Source organism: Cololabis saira, chromosome 8 (assembly GCF_033807715.1).
Source record: "Cololabis saira isolate AMF1-May2022 chromosome 8, fColSai1.1, whole genome shotgun sequence".
NCBI lineage: Eukaryota > Metazoa > Chordata > Actinopteri > Beloniformes > Belonidae > Cololabis > Cololabis saira.
Window position 1 is genome coordinate 28,478,514 of NC_084594.1, and position 25,177 is coordinate 28,503,690.

Consider the following 25,177-nt stretch of genomic DNA (forward strand, 5'->3'; position numbering starts at 1 on the left):
CCGAGGAAAAGTAAAGCTGCGGCTCAGCCGCATGTTAAATCGAGAAAATAAGACCGGGCTTTTTCTTCATTGTGGATTTATCCCTTCCGTCAGAAAACAAAACGAAGCAAAAGAAACAGAAAAAGAAACAAAACTTGGATTAATCGAAAAGGAGTGGTTTTAAATCGAAAGCTCGGGACTGAAATGATCCAGGGCGGGTTGGGGCGATAAAAAAGGGGTACATTTGCCCTTCTTACTATGATTGTAGTATTCGTTTACACTGTGACGAGCCTGGGGATTTGAGTGAGGATGGCCGCCCTCGGGAGGAAGCAGCAGGTGCTTTGGGTCCTGCTGCTGAGCGCTCTCCAGCGCTGCAACGCTCAGATGCAAGAAGGTGGGCAAAAACACGCAAACACATAAGGAAACTTACAATTTTTTTTAAATACTATTATCAATCTACAATATCTAGGCCATTAAAGCCGTGCCATGTGGAGAAACTCTCGTAACAAGCAGGTTTACAGGTGACAGGCGCGGTGGGACGTTATGGTTCCACGTTAAATCGACGGCGTAGCCTACGGCGTAGGGTACGCGGCGACGCGCGCCGTACGGTGCGTTTCGCCGCGTACTCCACGGCGTGGGGTCTGCGTTGGTGTAACGCGGGACCATAAATCAGCCTTTACAAGTCCTCAGAGCACGTCAGACGCAGAACCTGTTCCACACACGTAAAACTTGTTTGCCGTGAGTCACCTCCACCTCTCCCACGACTCTGTTTGCTTTATCATTCTTGTCTCAATTGTTTCAAGGTTTTGCAACAGAGCCCAGCCTTTCGCCGCTGCGGAGTCAACATATCTATGCTTCATTTGATAAAACGTTGTCTCTATCTTTTCAGCAGTCGTTCATTCAGACATTTTAATTATGGAAATGTAGGCTAGAAGTGTCATAAATGTGAAAATGGTGGCATTTCTTAAACATTTCAAGTTTTAACAGTGACTTTCAGGCTTTGCGTGGGCTGCATATGAATCTTCTTATTGGCTAAATTCATCATAAAACTGTCAAACTCTCTTAACCTAAAGTTGATTTTCAGTGCTTGGAAATTATTTTTATTTGTTAACTTGGGATGGCTATTCTTCCTTATTTTCATCAGTTCTACAAATGTAGTAATTTACTGATTCGTAGGGAAAATAGGAATAAAGATAATTACATTTGGCTACAATATTACTCAAAATGAGCATCACCTCATCCAGCTACAGCAGCAGCATCCTGTTGTTGCAACTCTACATGATGGTGTAGCCTGAAGATTAAGGAAAACACACAGTAGCTTCTCACTGAGACATTTATCTGCATAAGAACGTTCTTGATAGTTTTATTTAGCAGCATTTTCAATACTAGACTTTTAGACACCACCATGTAATTTCTGTAGCGTAGAATTACTTTAACATTAGATTTTTTTTTAAATTTAATTCAAATTGATTGTAATTTTCCTTCAGCAATGCTAATATGGCTTTCACATAACTGACATACAGAGTAGTTAAGAACAGGACTTCTTAAGCACATCAGTGTTTTTACTTGAGGAAAGCTAGCTGCTGAATGTTGTGACGTATTTGTGGATGAGAGTTGTTGTGATATGAATCCCAGCGTGAACTTTGGCCTTGTGTTGTTGTTCGTTGCCACCGCTGCAGGTTAATCCAGGGTTCTGACAAAAGCAACATGAACATGAGATCATGGATCATTTGGCAGTCAGCACTCATAAAACTCTTAGTTAAAAAAAAAAGAAAAAAGTTTCATATGAAACCTGGGAAGCCACTGTGTGAGTTTATTACTTCTTGTTATTCTTATTTGGAAATGAATACAGAATAGATGAAACACAATGTGAAACAGTTTAAAACATATTCATATTTAATGTTTCATTAAAGATGCAAAAAATGTTCTCAGTGAAGGAGAGAAGTGATCCACATCATTTGAAAGGGTTGTGGGCAGTGGCACAAAAATATCTGAATATACAAAATATAAATCATCATCTTTATATAACATGGCAACATGTAAAGAGATGTTTGTGGATTTCTCTGAGCATCTTTAAGGTCTGTTGTGCAAAATGTTTATGTAAATTCTTATATCCTCAATCAATCTTAAATGATGCTTTTTAGAAAATAACACAGTTTTGAAAAGACATCCCAGAGTTACATTGTAAGTAAACGACAAGCAACAACAACAACAAAAGTAAGCAAACAACACATCTTGCCAACTTGTAGTACTACTTTCATTTTGCCACCAGGAAGAAAACTTGTTTTTTTACAAAGGCGGTGCATGAGAACTTTATTTTTATGATGTGGGATTAGAGGTGGTACAGTTCAGAAGTGCTTGTCACTTTGGACTAAAATGAAATGTATAAACTTTCAAAATCACAAAAACACCAAGGGGGGTGTCCTAACCAAATAACTGATGTCTCAAAAAGCAAGCTGCACCTGACGCAGAGGATGCTAGTAGGCAACACAGAGAAATAGAAACTTCTAGGTAATTTGTGCACACGCTCTGGCTGCGAACCAGGAAGTCCACAAATCAACTAGTTCATGCACACAAGTGCCTGCCTTAGTGTTTATGCGTGCTCTAACGTGCACGCTCACCTGTGAGGTATGCAGTAATCTCTGTCCATCCTGTGCCAAGTTTCTGTTTACATCACTCACCGTCTCAGCTGCTTTATTGAGGTTGTTTATCTCCTCCTCCCTCTATTGTTTTCTTTCCTTACCCCTCTTGCAGTTTTGAAACCTTGGTAACAGATGAATGAAAAATAACAGCTAAACCTGATCCATGCAATGTTTTTATCATGTGTTAGGTTACACTTTAGCACTGAGGACAATGGCCGCATGCAGAAGTGAGTTCATATATTGTGTACAACAGTTAGTGATGGATTGAGTAGGAGATCTGACATACTGCCGTGTTTGTAAAGAGCGAGTAAGCACACAGAGAGAAAAGTGTCTGCAGACAGACACTCTTCCAGAATGGGACCATTGTATTCGTTTGTGTGTCATTTGTGTGTGTATTAACTCTCAACCCTCCACCCCCTTCCTTTTTTTCTCCACCATCTATCTGCCAACATTGAAAGTCCTCCTTTGACAGAGGAAGCCCACTCAGCATTTAGAGATTTTCAGCATCCACAGCTGCAGCTTGTGTGCTGTTTAACATACCGTTTGGTCACATTCTGTCCTTCATACCTACATAACCAGTTTGTACTTCTCTGTGGTGGGTTGTGCCTGTGCTGCATGCATGCGCTGCATACTGCAGCATGTGCAAAATACATGCTTAAATGTTTTTTTCCCAACAGGCAATTCAAACAATATATGGTCAGCTAGTGATAGCACTAACCTCTTCTCAGGGCTTAAATACGGCAGGGCAGATAAGGAGCTTCCGCCTTGAACAGCTGGGAAACTCATGCACTTTAATTAAAAAGTCACAGAACAATGACATTAAGCAGAGAAGTGGTCGATGTCAGCATGAACAGGTGTAAAACAGGTGCCTACCTGCAGTCTTCCAGTGGAGATTACATGTGGCTTTGCAATTTAAACCCCACTGAGTGATTTAGTTGATGTAACAACAAACTTTTTTCTTCTTTTTTTTCCAAGCATCCCTCACTTTAGTCATTTTACCCAGATTGTGGGAAATCAATCATCACCAAACGTCCATGTCAGCTAGGGTTGCCACCTTTCAGAAATAGAAATAAGGGATGCCCCGATTTCAGCAGCGCAGGCGCGAAAAAAAAGGGACATCCCCAAAACTTCTAAACTGAATAGAAATGTATTTATTTTATATGAAAAAACTAAATGCTTTGATTTAAAGTGCATTAGACGTGAACTTGCCTGACTGTACAGACAGCCAACCATGCTAGCAACTGAAATAGCCTCCTATGCTACGTATGTCCACATCAGCCAAGATGTAGAATACAGCCTACAGGTGAAGGTCGGGAAATTAGAATATGGTGTAAAAGTTCATTTATTTCAATAATTCAAATTAAAAGGTGAAACTAATACATTACATAGTCTCATTACATGCAAAGCAAGATATGTTTAACCTTTATTTGTTATAATTTTGATGATTGAATTGTCTATTGATTTCATAAAATATTCTAATTTTTTGAGACTTTTTATTTGGGGTTTTTCATAAACTGTGAGCCATAATCACCAAAATTATAACAAATAAAGGCTTGACATATCTCACTTTGAATGTAGTGGGAATATATATATATGTTTCACCTTTAGTTGAATTTACTACGAATGAAGTTTTGCAATATAATCAAAATTCCGACCTTCACCAGGTATATTATGACATCAATAAATAAGAGCATAATATATGTCCGTATTGTTTCAATACGGAACGCAACTTTTAATTCCAAATTATGTGACAATTCCGTATTTCAAGGGACGGGTGGCAACCCTAATGTCAGCTGCACGAACACCCTTTAGTTAAACAACACTTAAGTTTCCATTTTGGTAATAACACATCAACACTATCATCTTCAATTTTCCTTTTCTCTTTTAGAAAGAGTCTGGCAATACTGGTTCTCTCAGGAGCATGTCTCTAATGAGAAAACAGCTGCTTCGCAATGTGATTTGAACAGATTACAAGATATGCTAACTTGTAGCGACAATCTAATGTCAGTTAAGTAACAAAAAGTCTACATACACATCAAATTAGGTGACGGATTCAAGTCACAGGTTTAAAACTGAAACTGTATAGAAGTTGAGACAGAAAACACAAGTGTTGACAGACAGATGTTAAAGGTTAAAATGCACAAAGTTGTTTGTATCATTCACACGTTAACTACGAATGAGCGACAGTTTAATCTTAGACTATTGCATGAACACTCCAGATCATAATTGATGGAGATCCTCCACATGCCAGAAATCTGTTGTCATTGACTCTGAAGCCCTCTGAAGAACTCGCTAACCTCTTTTGGTGTTTTAATCCATGCAGGTGACTTCAAATGCTAACACTCCAATGACACGTAGGTGAATTGTGTTGATGTTGCTAGGCAGAATGAAAAATCCGATTAAAAGAAATCAACAGTAATGTTCTTCCCAGAAGTAACATCCTGGATGTTCTTGACGCTTTGCAGATGTTTCTATTAAGAGAAGAATTATTTCTGGAAAGCAAGCATTAATCAGCGTAAACGCATTCCATTCACCTCTGTTGTATCGCAGTGGTGACGAGGTTTACAGAGCAAGATGAGTCAAAAGGGAAAAAAAATCTGGAGGAAAAAACAAGAATATCTTTCTGACTAAACAGCATGTGGGGTTTGATCACATTCTGATCACCTTTTGTTTTTATCTTAGACAGCTAGTTAGTCAAAGCCACAGACAGCTTTATAGTGAGTGCTGCCAAACGTGCCAGACAATCAGAAGAAATGAAATTGTGTTTCTCCCTGTTCTACGGGGCAGAAAAAGGTACAAAAAGAAATATAAAAAAAAAAAAGAAAAAAAAGTTGATTAAAAAAAAAAGCTATTTCGCCACAGGGTTAATGTCAATGAGCACAATGTTCTCAGAAACAATAAAATAGCGCTTATCAAGACTTTATGATCACACAACTTACTGGCACATTACTAAGCACACACACTCTTGAGTCATTTTTCCCTCCCTTCAGATAACGTCACACTGTCTTAAACCCATTTTCTGTAGAAAAAAAAACAAAAACATAAACCTAAACCATAACCAAAACAACACATTAGGTATGGTACTAAACTGAAGCAAGGCCACAATGTGACTGTGCAAACAGATCTTTACAAAGCTAAAAGAAGTATGAGCACCTGCACACACCCAAGAACCTGCTCTGTGCCTTGACCTGCTGCTGTTCCTGTGCCGTGAAGTTAATAATCATTAGGTTTTTATGGCTTTGTTGATCCTGTTATTCAACTGGCCTATTTTTTCTTTTCTTTTCTTTTCTAATTTGATTTCGGTTGATGGAATGTGTTTGTGAGTCTGTTGATCATATTTTATGACCTTGACCTTACATGACTGTACCTATAAGTCAAATGAAAGCCATCAAAATTACATTGAAAGGGCATTGTTTTGTGAAAGCAGTGAAGCAAGCTATTTAAAAATTATGCTGAGGTTAAAGAGTGAGAAGCACACCAAAGGAACATTGAACTGGTAAAGAGTCAGTTCAAATTACACCTTTTAACCCTATAATGCCCGGTGTCATGTTTGATACATGGCTTTCTGAGACCTCAGTATTGCTCTCATGATCAAAAATAAGAAATAAAAAAAGCTTTATACAATAAAAAAAAGAAATAAACCATATATAAAAAGAAAAAAGATGGGGCCTTGAGTTGGATACGTCATTGTGCCAGGCTAATAAGCTGTTTCCAAGGCAACCTGTGCATCTTCTTTGCATCCCAAAAATGTCCTGCAGAATGTAGTTTTTTTGTTTTAAACAAAAGTTGGACAAATAATGAAAGGTGTGACAAATCTAGCCATATAAATGATAACTTGTTGTTGTTGTTGTTGTTGTTGTTGTTATTGTTTAATAACTATTATTACACGTAGAGGTTTTTGGTTCTCATCCTGCTCTCGTCCTGTCCAGCATTTGAATAACAAAGCAGCCTTCTAGTGACGCTGACTGGCTGAACTCCCACCAACCATAAACAAGGCCTCGTCTGTTTGTTCCAGAGATGGACATATCCTGTAAACAATCCTTAGCTTGTTTTGCACTGTTACAGTAGATTCATTCATACTGTGGAAACTGAAAACAGTGTCTTATAGTAAATTACATAAACAGTGTTTGTGAAATACATTTTTAAAAAAGTGGTTTAGGGTACTCAAATACAACAGCACAAATAGTCCCATAAAAGATCATTATTTGTGTTGTTATATCATCGCATGATCATAATCTGGTACTTGGACACTTGGTTGAGGTACCAGTTATCAGTTATAGTAGTGAACACAAGTGAAAATTAAAATAATATAATTTTTTCCCTGAATTGTGCTGCAAGTTAAAGAATATCGCTTACAGTTCCTAAACTTCGTAAAAGACTCATTTCTGCTCAACGTGTAAATGTAACTATGTGGGACATGTAAAGTCAAAGTAACTTGTTGAAACTGCAACATACTGCTGTCTGAAGCAAACAATTCGGAAACAGATCCATTTAGAACCGTGGATTTATTATGTGTCGGTGGTGATTAAAGAATCATTTCAACAGGAACTATACTGCCATACTGAAGAAATTCCTGTGGCTTTTAGATGATGCAGATGCAGTACAAGCCACAAGGCAATTTTACCCCTTGATTTTGGTCACTTTGTAGGTGAGAAGACATGTATTAACACAATACCTGCTTATTATTTTCTTTTTTTACAGTGGCTGTTTGCTCCGGGACCCAGAATGGTTTGAGCACGACAGGAAATTCAGATGTCCAGTACAACCTGATGAAGAAGATGTACTCCGGATGTGACATTGTAATGGGCAACCTTGAGATTACCATGATGGATCACACCAGGGACTTCAGCTTCCTGCAGGTGAGACTGTGAAGGTTACTGTTTATGGAGAGCAGCTTATCATTAATCCTGCCATAGAGATAGTGTCCCAAAGAAGAATCACCAACCAGTCTAGACATGGATGTGAATCAACAAATGCCTGAAGCATTCCCACATGGGATCTGTCTTTATTCCCACATGTGAGCTGTCATCAGAGGTCACACAAACTGTTTGCAGTGGATGATGCAACTATGAGTTCATTTACCATGTAATGTCCCACTCCTGATATTCATCGGAATGTAGCGACAGTGACTAACTTAATGAACAAAACACACTTGTCCTGGCAAGTTGTGACTCTAAAAACAACCTTTTTTAAACACGTACCCTTTTTGTTCATCTTTCTAAATCTTGCAGTCTATTAAGGAGGTGATGGGCTACATCCTACTCGCTGTCAACGAGTGCAGTCGCCTTCCCCTGGACAACCTGCGTGTCATCAGAGGCACTACTCTGTATGAGAACCGCTATGCTTTGGCTGTAATGGTCAACTACCAGAAGGATGGGCAGCATGGCCTTCAAGAGTTGGGTCTGACGCACCTTACAGGTATACAACTCATGTCCATTGATGAGAAAACGTATCAGGCCATGATTTTTAAAAAGTACACACCAAAACTAAGCCACAATGCAGAAGGAGGCAAATTAAACGTTTACTGCTCCCAAATAGTTAACAGGTGACGTGGCAGTCAAGTGCTCCTAATTTATAGGACTTCATTAACTCATCATCAGCAGGGGTGAGCACCTCTATAAAAGCACACACTGGAAAAACAGCCCCTTTAGAATTAAACCTAATATTCCTTAAATTTATCGAAATTGTCTTATTTGAGGCAACAAAAGCTTTGCCAATGGGGCAAGAAAAATGTTCTTGGCTAGAATTCTTAAAGTTAGCAAAATAGTCTGAAATAGTCTTCTGGTCTTCTTGAAACAAGGCTTTTTTTACTTTACAGGAAATTAGTTTTTCCAGTGCATGTTTTCGTAGTTTAGTAGTTTTTATACATCAGGCATTATAAGGTTAATAAACTTGTGCTCCAAGAAATGATTAGCACCCAGTTAAGGGCCTTGGCACATCTTGACTGCAAATGGCTATAAGGTTATTTGCAGAATGATTATTTAGAAGTGGAAAACTTCCAACTATTTCCCCAAGAGTGGGAACCCAGCAAGTTCCCCCCAAGGTTGGACTGTGTGATGCTCAAACAAACTGAAAAAACAAAATTTAAAAACTTGAGGGCTACATTTCATAATCTACAGGCATCAGTGAGCAAGTTAATTGTTAACATTCATTACACTGCATTTAGAAAAGGACTGCTCAAATATGGCTTGTTGAGAAGGGCTGGCAGGATATAATGCATAGTGCTCACATTTGATGAGAGAAAAACAAAGCATATCAGCACAAAAGCACCTCATACCAGCTGTCAGCCGCAGTGGTGGAAGGGTAATGATTTGGGCCTGTTTTTCAGCCACAGGACCTTGCAATTATTGAGTCGATCATGGTCTAAACTGAGGCTGAGACTATATTTTAAACAGCTAAAGCCTAGCTGGAACTACATTGTGTAACAAGACTACAATCCCCAGAATACCAGAAAATGTACATCAGAATGGCTGAAAAAGAAAAGAACTGAGGTGTTTCAAATGCCTCCTCAAAGTCCAGACTTCAACGTGTTTGATATGGTGATCGTACCTTCGGCGAGCTGTACCTGTATGAATGCCTGCAAACCTCAATGAACCGAACCAATGCTGAAAAGAAGAGTGAGCCGAAACTCCTTAAAACATTATGCGAAATGTTGCACAGAAAGAAATTATGACATATTCAATTCAAATTCAGAAAGACTTTATTATTCTAAGAAGGGAAATTAATTGTTGTAGTAGTCATGATTTAAATCTCTCCAGAGATTCATTGAAGACGTTACTGATGTAGACGGGAAGGATCCACAGGAGATCTTTAAAGCTGGTTATACAAGCTATTAAATCATAAGGCGCACTAGGCCTACACACTACTTCAACATTTTGTCCTTATTTTTCGCTTAATGAATGATCAAAAGTAGAAAACGTTTTGCACACCAGATATGCAGAAAGGTGCGTCGGAGGAGCAAAGCTGCAGCCAATTCAAAAAGAAAACTCCCGCACACGTTCTTCTCACCAGACTAGTGTTTTATTGGGCCAACGTTTCGGTCATCGACCTTTCTCAAGGTATCAAACAGATCAGAACCAAAGCTTGTTTATTATAGGCTGGTAGGCCTAAGTGGTCCAATCAGGCGCCGCCACACCTACACCTGAGCACCTTCAAACTTCGGTATGCACCTTCAAGCGTGCGTGCGGGAGTTTTCTTTTTAAATTGGCTGCAGCTTAATGAATGATGACACAGTGTAACATGTCATAAGTTGTTTGTATATATATATATATATATATATATATATATATATATATATATATATATATATATATATATATACCATATACATACATATATATGTATACATTCGATGAAAGATGTGCTGAGATGTAAAATGTTAAAATTCAAAGGGAAAGTGAGAAAGTATCTTTTCCAAGCAACTATATAGTGTTTTTTTTTAAGTGTGGGAGGCTGCAATGAAGCAGATAACTGCTTCGGTTGGATGTTACATTCTTCCTACTGTCGGAGCCCTGACACCCCCACAGGGCAGCCACACCCTCAGTATGGTGGCTGTCGCAGCGCAGCAATGTGTGTACTCACGATGAAGTCTATGGAATTTGTCATACGCCCAACTGTCGCTGTAACGTGAGCTTTCGCACATTACACTCTGTTTGTTTGTGGCGTAATAAAGAGTGAGTGGCTGTGTTTGATGGGATGAGTCATGGGCCTGTCGAGTCTTGCTTTGCTAATTGTTCTTTTTTGCATTTGCATGTGTGCCTCCCACAGAGATACTGGAAGGTGGGGTCAAGATCATCCAGAACAAGTACCTGAGTTATGCCCCGCAGGTGAACTGGCTGGACATAGTGAAGGATGCAACAGCCGACATTATGATTGAAGACAATGGGCCTGCAAGTGAGTGAAATGGGTGATAAATAAACAAATTAACTTCCAGGGGAAAAAGGGGCCAGCAAAAAATGCTGTTTCAAGAAATTTAGCGCAAAATGCAAAGTCTTTGTTCAGAAAATGTGTAAACTTTCCCCTTCTTGTTATTGTTGCTGCAGCTCAGCAGGTGGAAGCGTTGTGAAATACAGAGCATTCAACAAAAAGAACATGCCTTTTTTTCCCATTAGGGTTATCTAACTCTTAATATTCTTGTTGGTTTTAGCTGGGCTCAGATAATACGTATTTTTTTCAATTCATGGAGCACTTTTGTGTTGTGTGTGTTAAAATGTAAATCTGTGTCTACATTCCAGAGCCTTGTAATGAAGCATGTGGAGGCGTGCAGTGTTGGGGACCAGGAAATGACACATGTCAGATCTGTAAGTCATTTCAAATCCTTTGTCTTAGCTCCATATTCTATTGACACAGCTTTGACATGTGGGTGGGTGAGTTTGAGGTTCCTCATACAAGACTGGTTTCTATAAGACTTATATATTTGTTAATCATCAATCCAAACTTTATTAACTCATTTATTTCATGTATCTGTCACATTCTTTGTGGTTCTCCACAAATATGAACCCAGTTACTCTTCAACTTGTTTTTACTTGACAGTCAAAGTAGTCAGCCAAAACCTGCAGATTCTGGCATCTTCTGAAGATGCAGTTCTGTGATTAAAGGCCAAACAGCTGGTAGCTAGCGGTTAGTTTCACACCTAGATGGCATGGTTGCCTCCTCCATGGCACAAGGCATCATGTCATTAAAAGATTACAGTGTTGGGATGATCTTTTGCTTGCCTTGCATACCTCTCTGACTTCACCTTCCCTAAAAATCCTGACTCAAAATCTGTTGTCAAAACTGTCTACAGTCTAATTGCACAAGAGAGTACTACGAGTAATGTTTCCAAGCAAATCCATGAATTAGATTTACTCCGACTTCAATATATGACAACAATTTGAATTCATTTTGAGTGGTATATATGTATCACTTAACAAAAAAAGAAAAAAAAAAAGCTTTTAAGTGTTGCCACTGCTATAAGGAGTTCACAGACTCTCAACTCTCTTTCAGTGACAAAGACTGTGTGCGCTCCCCAGTGCAACGGCCGATGCTTCGGTAGAAACCCGAATGAGTGTTGCCACAGTGAGTGTGCTGGAGGCTGCAGAGGACCTCTGGATACAGATTGCTTTGTGAGTTTGTAACATGATATTTGGGTTTTGATGGTGGGGTTTAAAGTCTCTCATTTCTCTTAGCTGTAGTAGCTACGTAGTAGCTGTGGTCTTTTGCTTGTGTGCCTCTACTCTATTTTAGTAAATACTTTATTATCTGTTTTATTTTGAAAGATCATTTCCCTTGCCTACCTTTATGACTGCCTGCTCTATCTTGATTTTTTCCACCTGTCTTGTCAGGGCCAGGACATGTGTATTTACGAGCAATTTTCCACACAACACTCAGTATTTTCTGTATACTGTTTCAGGGGTTATTGTAATTATGAATAATGCCACCATAACAGCGATTATGCAAGGCCGCTGCACAACTGGGTCTCTGTAGTGGCCCACTGCATTATAAGGAGACAGATACTGCAAATTTTCTCAGAATGAGGACACTATCTGGTTATTTCTTAATACGCACTAGTATTGTAGATTGTGGGTTCAAAAACGTCTTTGCTCTTATCTGTCCTTTTTCCTTTGTCAGCCCATTTTCCCACCTTACCCTCTCAGTTCCTTTCCTCCTCACAAGCTGACAATTTCCTTGTAGAAATTTCAAAGAATCTGAATAATCCAGTGAAATTTTACAGGATTTTTGAATCTGTAGAACTTCTTCCAGATAGTGTTTAGGATTCACAAATCCCTGATTGTGATATTGCTATTTAGTTTAATTTTTTTTTTTCTTAGTCACATGAATGTTAAATATTTAAATGAATTACACATTCTAACATGTTGCTGTAAGAAAAGCATAGATGTAAACAATAATAAATTAATTGAATTCCGTACTTATTAGGCCCTGTGTAAATGCAGCCACTTACATTGCTTTCAGGAATATGGGAATCTTTCATTTCAATGTTGTAATAACTGTGCTTTTTTTTGTCATGAAATTGTTTACAGGCTTGCAAGAGATTCAACAATTCAGGCTCCTGTGTGCCTCAGTGTCCCCAGACTCTGATCTACAACAAGCAGACATTCAAAATGGAGCCCAATCCCAATGCCAAGTACCAATATGGGTCTATTTGCGTGTCACAGTGTCCCAGTGAGTCTCCACACATGCTGCCTTATTCCCACGCACACTCAGGGTTTAAAACAGTTGCTGTTCCTCCAATATCAATGCAGTTTTTATATTTGGTTGTCATGAAGCCCCAGTTGTTAGACTGTTGTACAGAGAGTTTAATGTAGTCTCTGACACATTGCATTCTAGTCATTTGCATGTTGTTGTTTTTTCTCTTTTTGAACAGCAAACTTTGTGGTGGATGAAAGCTCATGTGTGAGCAACTGCCCGTCGGATAAAATGGAGGTGGAGAAAAACGGAGTGAAACGCTGTGAGCCCTGTGGAGGCCTCTGCCCGAAAGGTATCCAGTAGGACTGAACGTTTAATGCACAGATCAATCATGACAGATTAGACTGACTAAGATACATTTCTTCAGATCTAATCAGTGCTGGAAAAAGTGTGAACCTTCGTTTAAAGGTGCACTTACACCAAGCAATTCCTGGGGGCGGGGGGCTATATAAGTATAAAATTCACCTAAAGTAGAGTGAAAGTATTATCTCTAGTATAACTATAAAATGCTCCAAGTGAAGAGGAAGATAGTTGTGCCAAAACTCTTTTCTCTACTTTTGGATGGTTAATTCTTCAAGGGAACGTTGATTTTGAGTAACTGTACTTTTCACACGCAAAATCCCCACCCTCTAGTTGATTTTTATTTTTATCTTATCTTTTGTATTCCTCTTCATCTTCCTCCTAGCTTGTCATGGCACGGGAAGCTCTACCAGACAAACTGTGGATGCCCGTAACATCGACAGTTTCATAAACTGTACTAAAATCCAAGGCAGTCTGCACTTCCTGGTGACAGGAATAAAAGGGTAAATGCAACTCTTCCTTGAAACAGTTGGTAGTACTTTTCAAGTACACATTTCACTATTTTCAGTAGGTTATTAAATCTTTTTAGTTGTTGCAGCATGGGTTATATCTTGCAACAGACTTTTAATTTTGTTTCTTTTCACCTTCTCAAAGTGATGGTTACAATGGTATTCCAGCTCTTGATCCAGAAAAGCTTAAAATCTTCAACACTGTGCGGGAGATTACAGGTGAGATGGAGTTTTGCATTAAGTGCCATTTTTTACTTATTGTTATTTTTTTAAGTTAATATCTCGTTGTGGTGTTTGCAGCTTCATTAAAGCCTCTGAAACACATGACTTCCCTCTTCAGATATCCTCAGTATCCAGTCTTGGCCTGAAAGCCTGTCGGACCTGTCAGTCTTCTCCAACCTCCAAACAATTCAGGGCAGAACACTTTACAAGTGAGCAGTTGTTTTTTTGTTGTTGTTTTTGTTGTAAGGTGAACTCCAGTAACTACTAAGCCTTTATCGGCATGAATCTGATTTTCTTTTTGTGTTTTTTATCCCCTTATTTCCTTGTTACGTGACATTCATAACATGTTTAGGGGCGTCAGCTCTAAAAGGTACAGTAAGTTTTTCAAATGCCCGTCTTTCACTCTCGCTTGCTCTGTCTCGCCTACTTTGCGGTGTCAGTTTAGTGGTTCGGTGATGGGATTGTGTGATGAAATTGATTGGTGGGCCCAATCTCAGTTAAATCTGCATATTATTGTTGCATGCTCTTTTTATTTATTTTAATTTTTTTGTGTGTGTGTGCGTGTGTTTTGGTCAATATTTGTGGGGTCTGAATGTCTGGTTGAATTTTGTGAAGGCAAAAATATGCCCTAATCTTCAAGTTTCAAGCTTTATTGTTGCATATATTTAAAACATATTGAACTCCTTATGCCACAGTTACAGTAAAGAAGAGGGGCTTAAGCATCTATGGTAGGGCCTACAAAATCAGTTATTAGTTAATAGTTAATAGTTAATATTTATTTATTTCAGTCAATCACAAACAAAAATCAACAAACAAGATAACACAGGTTTTTCCCTGGTCAACATTGTGATTATTTGACCGAAAAGGTCTGGGCTTGAAGCATGAAGCTTATCTTGCCCACCTTTTAACAGAATACAAATATACAAAGTGTATACAAAAAAACAAAAAAAAACAAATGAAGTATCATAAGTCTATGCAAAATAATAATAATAGTAATAGTAATAATAATAATAACAATAATAATAATAACAATGATGATGATGATGATAATAATAATAGTAATAATAATAATAATAGCAATAATATGATAATAATAATAATAATGATAGCTCTGAAAACAGAAAGACTTTAATATTATAGTCTTATTAAGACTATGTACAAAATACAACAAGTAGAAACGAAGCTTAAAGTCCCGTTTCAGGTGCAGATTTTAAGAACACAGATCAGCCAGAAATACTTTGTATGAATATGCAGTTTAGAAAGTAATAAATAAAAAAATGAGAGCGAAATAGCAGCACAGAGTTTTGTAGATACGTATCCATTGAGGATCCTGATGGACTGTGAAAAGAAACTGTCTCTGAGTCTTGTGATGCAGGAATTGCTCCCGTAGCAATTACCAGAGGGTAGCTGGGAAAAGATGGAATGAACAGGGTGGTCGGTATCTTTACCGTCCTCCAACAGCAGGACACGTAGATGGTTTAGAGCAGAGGGAAATCATTTAGATACAGATGTTATATTTCTTAATAGCAGCTTGGCATCATGTGCAGAAATGTCCCCCAGTAACTTTGATGTATCCAGTCAGGATGCTCTGCAGCAGTAGAAATTCACCAGGGTTTTTGTTCCTACCCCAAAGGTCTTTAACCCCCTGAGATTTGATTCTTAATCAACCTTTCTGTTTGGATTTACAAACCTGGGCCGGATTTGGTGCGTGCCTTAGAAAATGTGGTAACTTTTGAAAAAAGGGATATGTTCTTTAATACAATACCTCTGGGAATGGGAAAAACTGAAATCAGGACATGTAGAAAGACAAAGGAAGTTTAACCTTAAACTTAATTTTATTGTCTTTCACACAATATTATGATACTAATGACTACTTTCTATCTGCTCTCCTCCTGTTTCAGGGGTTATGCTCTCATGGTGGTGAGGATCAAATCACTCACATCCCTTGGGCTGCACTCGCTGCGGAAAATAAACGATGGTGGCATCTACATCACAGGAAACAAAAAGCTCTGCTATCATGACACTGTGAACTGGACACGTATACTGAGCAGTAGCTCACGTCCGCAGAAACGTCAGAAGTTCCTTGACATAAAGGACAATCGGCCGTCAGACGAATGCTGTGAGTGACATTGGGTCATTGTTAGGGCTCGTCAGAGCTATTGGTGTACAAACGCATTCATTTTCCTCTCATTATACATGTGTGTGTGCAGCTGAAGAGGGCCATAAGTGTGATCCTTTGTGCTCGGATGGCTGCTGGGGTCCAGGGCCAGACCAGTGTGTTTCCTGTAAGAATTACAGTCGAGGAGGAACATGCGTGCCAGACTGCATGTTTCTGACCGGGTCAGTCTTCCCTTCTAGTCCAAATAAGTCTTGCTGTGTTAGCCTGAGTAATGTATGTGACAGAATGTGTTTCAGTTTCAACTACACTCTGCTAAAAGAAAGACTCTTTGCCCTGAATGCAGGGAGAAGAGGGAGTTTGCTACTCAAACACGGGAGTGTTTGCCCTGTCACCCTGAGTGTAAGGTCCAGGAGGGGAAGTGGACTTGCATGGGCCCGGTATGATTTTCTATTCTATCTATCTCATAAAAAGGTTTAATCTGTTACTACTTACGATGTCCTCTTAAACAGAGTGGTACTGTTACCAGGATAACTCAGAAGCTCTCATATAGTAGTTTGAAGTGGGAGATACTTGAGTTAACTTGGGCATAGGCCCACTGCCGCCCCCTAGCGATAGCTACACGAACATGACTAAACGTCAGTTTCTGTGGTGTGAAACCATTCCTTTCTCTTGCCTGCTTATATCTTTTATTTCTCTCCAAAACTTTTATTTAATTTTATTGTTTCTGTATTAATTTCAACCAGGGAGCAGATGAGTGTGTAGCATGTGCCAATGTGCAGGACGGTCCACACTGCGTCTCCTCATGCCCTGAAGGTGTGATGGGTGGAGAAGGAGTCATCTATAAATACTCTAACAAGCTCAGCAACTGTGAACCATGCCACATCAATTGTACCCAAGGGTAAGGAATTAGTAGAAATCTGACATGGTGCAGAGTGCAGACACATCAATAATAATAATAATAATAAATTGTATTTATAGAGCGCATTTTCACCTGAAGAACAAGTCTCAAAGCCCTTAAACATCACTCTCTTTTAAAATGACTGTTTGTGTACTCTCTGTTTAGCTGCACCGGCCCAGGAATGGGAGACTGTGTGGGACTCAATTCTCGGTCCATTTCTGGGTAAATTATCCTTTTGCTATGACATGTCAATGTAATTTAGACAATTAAGATCTGCATCAAGAGCTGTGTGTGTGACATTTTCTTCATCTCTGTTATTAGGCCAGCAACCACAGGCATCGTACTCGGGGTGATTGCCCTGCTCTTTGTGTCATTCTCCATCTTTGTTCTGACAATTCTGTACCGCCGAGGTCTCGCCATCCGTCGCAAGAGAGCTATAAGAAGATACATGATGAGTGGAGATGTAAATCAGCTTCTCTAGTCTGACTCTCTTAGCACTGATATGCTTAATTTGAGTCAGTAATAACTCATATCTTGTGTGCCTACAGAACAATGAGCCTTTGGAAGAGAAAGAAAAAGTCCACGCCCGAATCTTGAAGCCCACAGATCTGCGTAAGATCAAGCTGCTGGGTAATGGAGTGTTTGGATCAGTGCATAAGGTACTTTTAATTATGATCGTATATACAATGCCGTTCTTGCATATTAGAGTTTCATTTGTCAAATCTCAGGGGTGAGTAATTGAGTCCGTCGGGGCGGCTTACTTTCCCCCTGCCTATTTAATGTGTATATGGACGCTCTATCAGACTAGTTGAGAAGCTGTAAAACAGGTTGTGTGATAGGAAATACTATTGTTAATCATCTTATGTACGCGGATGATCTGGCAATCATTTCTTCCTCTAGTGCTGGGTTTCAGGAGCTGCTCAACATATGTTCTGAATATGGGGTGGAATTCAATGTTAGCTATAATGCTAAAAAGAGCTCTGTTATGATTTGTAGAACTAATGGTGATAAGGAACTGGTGTTCCCATCATTTCATTTGTCAGGGAATGTGTTACCTTTTTGTCACACTGCTAAGTATTTGGGACACATCATCACTGATGATTTTTGTGATGATGAGGATATGTATAGGCAACGGCGTGTTTTATATACACAAGCAAATGTGCTGAAACGTACATTTTCCTGGTGTTCTGATGAAGTTAAAATGAATCTCTTCAGAGCATACTGTACCCCACTCGGCACTGCCCCCTTGTGGGTTAAATTAAAAAAGGCAAGCATCCGCAAACTGCAGGTTGCCTATAATGATTGCCTACGTATTTTGATGGGAAAACCCAGGTGGTGTAGTGCGAGTGAGCTATTCTGTCAAATGCTTATAAACACTTTTCATGCTCTGTTGAGAAAATTGATGTATAGATTCATTTGTCGACTGAATGACACACAAAACTCTGTTTTAATGCTGTTGACCAATCCTGGACTGAGTGCTGTGAGATATCAATCAGCAATGTGGAAACACTGGCATGACTGTCTTTTTTAATTTTGTATGTGTGTTTGTCTTTTTTAAATGAGTCTATTAATAAAGTATATCTATCTATCTATATCTATCTAAATCCTGAGGCTTTCTCCCTACTCCCTGTCCTTCATAGGGAATCTGGATTCCCGAGGGAGACACTGTGAAGCTGCCTGTGGCCATAAAGACAATTCATGATCGTACCGGTCGACAGTCTTTCTCTAAGCTGACAGATGTAAGAAAACATTGGAGCAAGAGTTGCACAATTCAGCCACAACATTGAAAAAACACCTACAGGGTTTTGTCTTACTCCCTTTCAGGCTGCAAACGCAGCCTTGACCAATCAGACTAGAGATGCAGGGCCTTTCGAGGAGTCTTGTCTTCTCTGGCACCAAGACTTTTGCAGCAAATTGTTTGGATTATGTGGGTTGGATTTAGAGCTTCAAGCTATTCCTGAATAATTTTTCTAAGTCAGGGTTGGGAAGCAAGCTACTTTTGTTGGATGCATGTTTTATGAGTAGAAATGCTTACTTGGGTGGTACGTATCAAAGTAACATTCAACTGAATTCCACCAAGATGATTCTCTCTGGTTTTAATGTCGTGGCTGAGTATGTGACATACTCCTTTAAATCAAGAATCCTCTCTGAAGTTTTACAATGATTGCAATTTAACATTTTTACCCAAACTGTACGCAGCACATGATAACAATGGGAAGCCTGAACAACAGTTGCGTGGTCAGGACCCTGGGGATCTGTCCTGGGGACAGCCTGCAGCTCATCACCCCACTCAGCAACCAAGGCTCCTTGTTAGAGCTCGTCAGGAACAACAAGAACAAGCTTAAGCCACAGAGGCTTCTCAACTGGTGTGTTCAAATCGCAAAGGTACAGGAGCGATAGGGTTGAACTCTTTGTGAGTGTGAAGATGATGTTGTTTACTTATATTTACATGTTGGGTCTATTCTGCTGAGTGCACTGCTGTCTTCTCCCATCAGGGTATGAATTATTTGGAGGAGAACAGGGTAGTCCACAGAAACCTGGCAGCCAGAAACGTGCTCCTGAACAATAATTTAACTGCCCAGATTTCAGACTACGGCATCGCAGACCTACTCTGTCCAGATGACAAGAAGTGCTTTTACAATGAGGCCAAGGTCAGTCCCCCCCCCCCTCAACAGATGCAATGTAGACACTATAAAATGATTGTAGATCCCACAGACCTTCTGTTGCATCCTGTTCCTACCTTCTCTCACTATCCTATGGCTTATTCTGTGGCTTTCACTTGGTTAACAATGAGACTCCTGTCATTCCTAGACACCAGTCAAGTGGATGGCATTGGAGAGCATCCTTTTTCGCAGATACACCCATCAGAGTGATGTCTGGAGTTACGGTGAGCTATAAAGCACTGTGTATAAGAATCAATAAGAATAAATAATTGCATTTGAAAACAGAAATAATAATATAGTTTACATTTCAGTTTTCAGGCGAGTTCAATTTCCTCTCTCTCATTTGTAGGTGTAACGGTGTGGGAGATGATGTCTTATGGAGCAGAGCCATACACATCAATGTCTCCACAGGATGTTCCTGATCTGCTGGAAAAGGGCGAACGCCTGTCGCAGCCTCAAATATGCACCATTGATGTCTACATGGTCATGGTTAAGTGTGAGTATCTACATTTTAATAGGCTTCAGATGCCTTTCGATTTTTAATTAATTTCAGCTCCTTAACAGCCGCAATATTTGACCACTTTCAAGCCTTCTCTGGTTTCCATTATGTGGATAGTAACTGAGTGTGAATGGATCCCCTGATGCTTTGCCATCATGTTTGAGATGTCTTGCAGTGACACTCTAAATCGAACCACGTTGCATAAAAATATCACTTTTAGCACAGCTGAAGCCATCTTAACAGACACGTACAGCAGCCGTTGGTTAGTTTGTCTTCTTGTCAGAGTAAGAAGGATAAAAAAAGGAAAAAAAGGTTCCCTATATTTTCAAGTCAATATTTTTATTAATTGTTCCCTTCCAATGGATGTTGTTTGACACAAAGCAGTGCTTGATATGAGTTTTTACAGGAAAACAACTTGTGATTGTAAGAAAACTTTAACTCCATGAGGAATTACAGAGTCTAGGTCAGGGGTCGGCAACCCGCAGCTCCAGAGCCACATGCGCCGCCCTAGTGGCTCCCTGGAGCTTTTTCAAAAATGTTTGACCTTTTTTTTCCTTTTTTTCTTCTTTTTTTCCTCTTCTTTTTTCCTTTTTTTCTTCTTTTTTTCTTTTTTCTCTTTTTTTTCTCCCTTTTTTCTCTTTTTTTTCTTTTTCCCCTTTTTTTTCCTTTTTTTCTCTTTCTTCCCTTTTCCTTTCCTTTTTAATCCCGACATTTCAACTTTTTTCTCAAAATTTTGACTTTTTTCTCAACATTTCAACTTTTTTCTCGGCATTTCGACTTTTTTCTCGAGATTGTACTTCAACATTAATCTCGACATTTCGACTTTTTTCTTGAAATTTCGACTTTTTCTCAACATTTTGACTTTTTTCTCAAAGTGCATAATGAAAAAAAAAAATTCCCCCTGTTATAACTAATATAGATACATGCAGCATGTGTTGCCTTCATTCTAAGGCTTATACAAGACTTAATGTTTTGTGGCTCCAGACATATTTGTTTTGTTGTGTTTTTGATCCAATATGGCTCTTTCAACATTTTGGGTTGTCAACCCCTGGTCTAGGTGGTGCAACTTCTCATAAAGCGATGATGAGGAGAGGTTGTCTGTACTGGTTAAGTCCTAGTGAAGAACCAAAGGATTTACAACCTGCAGTTTGAGAACTTGCAGATTAATAAACTCAATCCTTTTTGGAGCACAAGTTTCTTGTGTTTATGTCAAGCTTAAACCTGCAGGGAAAACATATTTTCAGCTGCTAAAATGTGAGGACAAGTGATGGAGAACCCATACGTGTTTGAATGACCGAATGTCATCACTTCAACAGATTGATGGAGCCATTCCTGTCATGTGTCTCATATCTTAAAAGAACTCATGTATCCTCTTCTTATTAATTTAGGTTGGATGATTGATGAAAATGTCCGGCCCACATTTAAGGAGTTGGCCTATGAATTTACCAGAATGGCCAAAGACCCACCCCGCTACCTGGTGATAAAAGTAAGACAGGCCCTTTCAGTATCATATTTTGGATTATTTTGTCTCCAATGGAAATCTACTACCGTACTTATGCAATATACTCATCTTCGGCCTCTCTTGGTCTGCCAGGAGGACTGCAACCAACGGGAATCAGCTGCAGAGGATGTTACCCAGCGAAGTGCAGACCTGGATGACTTGGATGATCTTGTTGTTCAGATGGAGGACTTCGGGGGAGAGGTGGACGGCATGAGTCCAGCACCCCAGTCCCTTTCCAGGAGTCTCAGTCGCAGCGTCCATAGAACTGAAACTCACAGAGTAGGGGACACAATTTTCTGTCAAACTAATTGGAGGTTTTTGTCTAAATATATATTTTGGCCTCACGTATCTACTTCTTATTACTTCTTTTTGTGGTAAAGGTGGTTCTTAATCCAAGTGGGGCTGGGTACCTCCCTATGACTCCAAGTTTTGACAGCGCACTCCAGGTACCTTAACAATGTCTTCCTGTACCATTTATAGGTAAACTGATGTCCGATTACTCCTATAACATTGTTTGCATTGTCTCGTATAGGCTATGTGGCAGTCACGCTCAAGACTAAACTCCGCACGCACTATGTCTGAGAGCTCGGAGGGCTGCGGCACGACGGTGGAGCTGGAGATGAGTGAGGACTTTTCTCTGGCAGGGAGCCTGAAAAGAAGACGTCACCGAGAGGACAGCGCTTATATCTCCCAGAGGGACAGCATATCCGGTGGGCGACCAGAGACTCCCTCCCCTGAGATGCAGGAAGAGGACCAGAATGGATATGTACTTCCTGGAACAAGCCCAGAAAGAGGTGACAGCATGTTTTTGAATCTTTAGAGATATTGTACAATGTAGGTCTATTGTAAATTTTACAATTTTTAATGATTCATATGCTAAATATTAGGTTCAAGTGGAGCCGAAATGCTTGTAAAAATACCAAAATTGCAAAAGTACTACTTTTCAGAGAAATTAGTTTTGCCCTGGAAAAAGCAAATATTGAGATGGTGTTACAATAAACTATTGTAATATTTTAATCTGCAACATGGCCCTGCTGAAGGCATTTTCAGATGTATAAAATTACAAGTCATTGGTTTCTGAAGCCTATCAAAGCAACTTGCTGGCAGCAGATCAGTTAAGATAACAAAGAACCAACTTAACCAGGCTAGTAATAGACACATTTAACTGTTTTTTTGAGCACTCAACTCGAGCACCAATCTGCGAGAGACGGACATGCTCCCATCAAGTTTCACGTTTTTTACCGATAAAGCAGAGTGTAAATGAGCTTGAAGAGAAACAACACTCATGGTGTTTTTGTTAAAGTGTGCAAAATGTATGGACATCCATGCCATCCCATCTCATACTGGCATTTTCAGCCATATTGCTCTTCCATGGACCAGGAATACTCCTTGTCTTCATACTCTGATCAGAGGTCTGATCAGCCATGATTGATAGACATAATTAAAAACCAAGTTATAGGGTATTTACAAACACATTTTAGGTTAAATCATAAGTTACAGTGGCAGCAGCTTTGTATAGACCACGAAGATAAATAACTATATGTATTAAAAAAATAGTCCACCTGACTTTAATCATCATTGTTTATACGTTTCAGATCCTCTCTTGCACTCGTCTCGAGCCACATCTGGTAGGATGAGCAAGTCTCATTCTGCAGGCCTCTTGGACAACCCAAATGATGAAGAATATGAGTACATGAACAAGCAGATGTGTGTAACACCGGTTTCGCTGAGGCACAACAACCATCGCTCAAAGCCGAACAAGAAACGAACCTCCTCTGTTTCTTCACAACTGACAGCATGGTCGTGTGAAACTACACAATCTGCAGATATCAGAGGAGGACCTGCAAGGATCAAGGACAACTCAGATTCAGAGCAGCAGGCCTACAGTGAAGCTGAATATGAATACATGGACATCAGAGGCAGCGAAAATGAAGAAAGCCCTCCAGAACATGACCCTCCTCCACCTCCGACATCAGCAGGGATGAGAGAAGAGGTGGATGAGGAGGAGGAGGAGGAGGATGAGGAGGAGGAGGAGGAGGAGGAGAATGTATATGTGGAGGACAGTAACTATCATTACACAAACAGACAGCCAAAGCTACGACAAGCTCTTCAAGACAGGAAGGAGCTCAAGACTCCTGGGAATGACAGGGGTGAGGCGTACGAATATGAGGACATGGACTACTTTGCCGCTCCGCCTCCTGCAGATGCAGCAGTGTACCAGAACCTCCAGAGGGAGGGAGAGGGAGCGGTGTGTAGCACAGAGACGCATCCATCTGCTTTTGACGCACGTGTGACAGTGCGAGCTGGAGTTGGGAGACCCGGTGCTGGTGACAGATCTTTTGACAATCCAGGTTACTGGCACAGCAAAATGTTCCTGAAGTCTAATGCGGTGCCCACATGAAGAACCTTTTAAATCTCACCTCTTGGACATATTCATGAAGGACTTGAATGAGGAAGCAATCAAAAGCCTTGTACAGTTGTATATGATGTAAATCAAAGAGACAGAAAGGAAACAGTGATTGAAATCGCATTTAGGGCTGTGACCAAGGGCTGTGATCAATTAGTCAACGATAACTTTTCTCATGCCGTCCACGTCTTGTCACAGTGTGTATCACGGTCTGCCCTTGACTTTTTCCCTATCTGAAAAATGTTGACATTCTTAAGGAAGTTGTCTGGCTTCTTTTTTTTTTTACTTTTCACACTAATTATCAGTTTTTCTTCCCATTTCTGTGCCATTCATATCGTCCTCTTCTTCAGTAGGCTACATGCAGTTATTGTGGCAGACAATGAAGCTATATTTCCCCCTGTACTTCTTGCAGTGCATTGCCATTACCAGTTAACGTGACACTTAGCTGGAAAGACACTTGTCTGGGATACTAATGTGGTATTACATGATTTGTTACTGGTAAAAATTCTGCATTCATTAATTTTCATACTTGATTTAAATATTTCTGTTGAATAATGTATAGCCCTATTGCATATTTGTCTTTTTTTATGTAAGTCAATGGACTTCCAGGTGATTTTTTATTTTTTTTTTTTCTTGTAAGTCCTTATAGAGAGGAACCTCAATATAATAAGAAACATTTTCTTAACTTTGGCCTTACATCACCAAGGGCCCTGCACTAGCTGACTGGAAAAGAGGGAGGCAAGTATGGCATGATGTTTCCCACTTCCTTCACCACCTGTAACGGCAGAAACATGATAGGTTCAACATGGAAGACTTTCCATGTTTCAAGACCATGCTTGTTTACCTCTTTACCATAGGAAGGAAAACTTTTATGTATGCTATTTTGTGATGAGCCACAGAAAATATATGAAAACAGCTTTATTGTTTTGACGAAACTGTTAGTTTAAGAAATGTTCTCATCAGCATAAGCTAGAGAGTTCCCCTCCCCATGTTAGCAGGATTGGATTTTAAATACTGTTTCACAGGCTGATATTACACCTTTTATTCAGCCTTTCAGGATTCGGGGTATTTCATGTAATTAATAGCACTGAGTGTTGGAAACTCTAAGAGAAACACAGATTACAAGCTATATTTTCATGTTTACATTTATAATGATTTTTTTGTAACAAAAACATTTTTGGACATTACAGACATCTTTTCATGGTTATGTATGAAACAGATTTTCTACTAAATAAAAATATTTTCAATAGCTA

The 25,177-nt window shown here is 39.5% G+C and overlaps 1 protein-coding gene across 2 annotated transcripts; it reads left to right on the forward strand.

Annotated features, from left to right (window-relative positions):
- Window positions 1-25,177, forward strand: erbb3a (erb-b2 receptor tyrosine kinase 3a). 2 transcript variants are annotated; one of them, XM_061727609.1, is made up of 29 exons: window positions 1-373; window positions 7,323-7,480; window positions 7,853-8,039; window positions 10,389-10,514; window positions 10,856-10,921; window positions 11,607-11,725; window positions 12,641-12,782; window positions 12,985-13,098; window positions 13,492-13,609; window positions 13,761-13,834; window positions 13,956-14,046; window positions 14,190-14,207; window positions 15,739-15,956; window positions 16,048-16,177; window positions 16,300-16,393; window positions 16,700-16,854; window positions 17,020-17,076; window positions 17,176-17,317; window positions 17,403-17,513; window positions 18,495-18,593; window positions 19,054-19,239; window positions 19,350-19,505; window positions 19,666-19,741; window positions 19,867-20,013; window positions 21,405-21,502; window positions 21,611-21,796; window positions 21,898-21,963; window positions 22,050-22,311; window positions 23,113-25,177. In XM_061727609.1, exons 1-29 carry the CDS (start codon window positions 289-291, stop codon window positions 23,916-23,918), a joined length of 4,287 nt encoding a protein of 1,428 aa, XP_061583593.1. In that variant the 5' UTR covers window positions 1-288; the 3' UTR covers window positions 23,919-25,177. The 2 variants fall into 2 exon arrangements, with proteins under 2 accessions (XP_061583593.1, XP_061583594.1); XM_061727610.1 differs by lacking the exon at window positions 14,190-14,207.

Coding starts and splice junctions, on each gene's coding strand:
- erbb3a (XM_061727609.1), top strand. CDS start 289: ATGGCCGCCCTCGGGAGGAAGCAGCAGGTGCTTTGGGTCCTGCTGCTG. Junction 17,318..17,402: donor GATACATGATGAGTGGAGAT/GTAAATCAGCTT, acceptor GTGTGCCTACAG/AACAATGAGCCTTTGGAAGA. Junction 19,506..19,665: donor GCTTTTACAATGAGGCCAAG/GTCAGTCCCCCC, acceptor TGTCATTCCTAG/ACACCAGTCAAGTGGATGGC.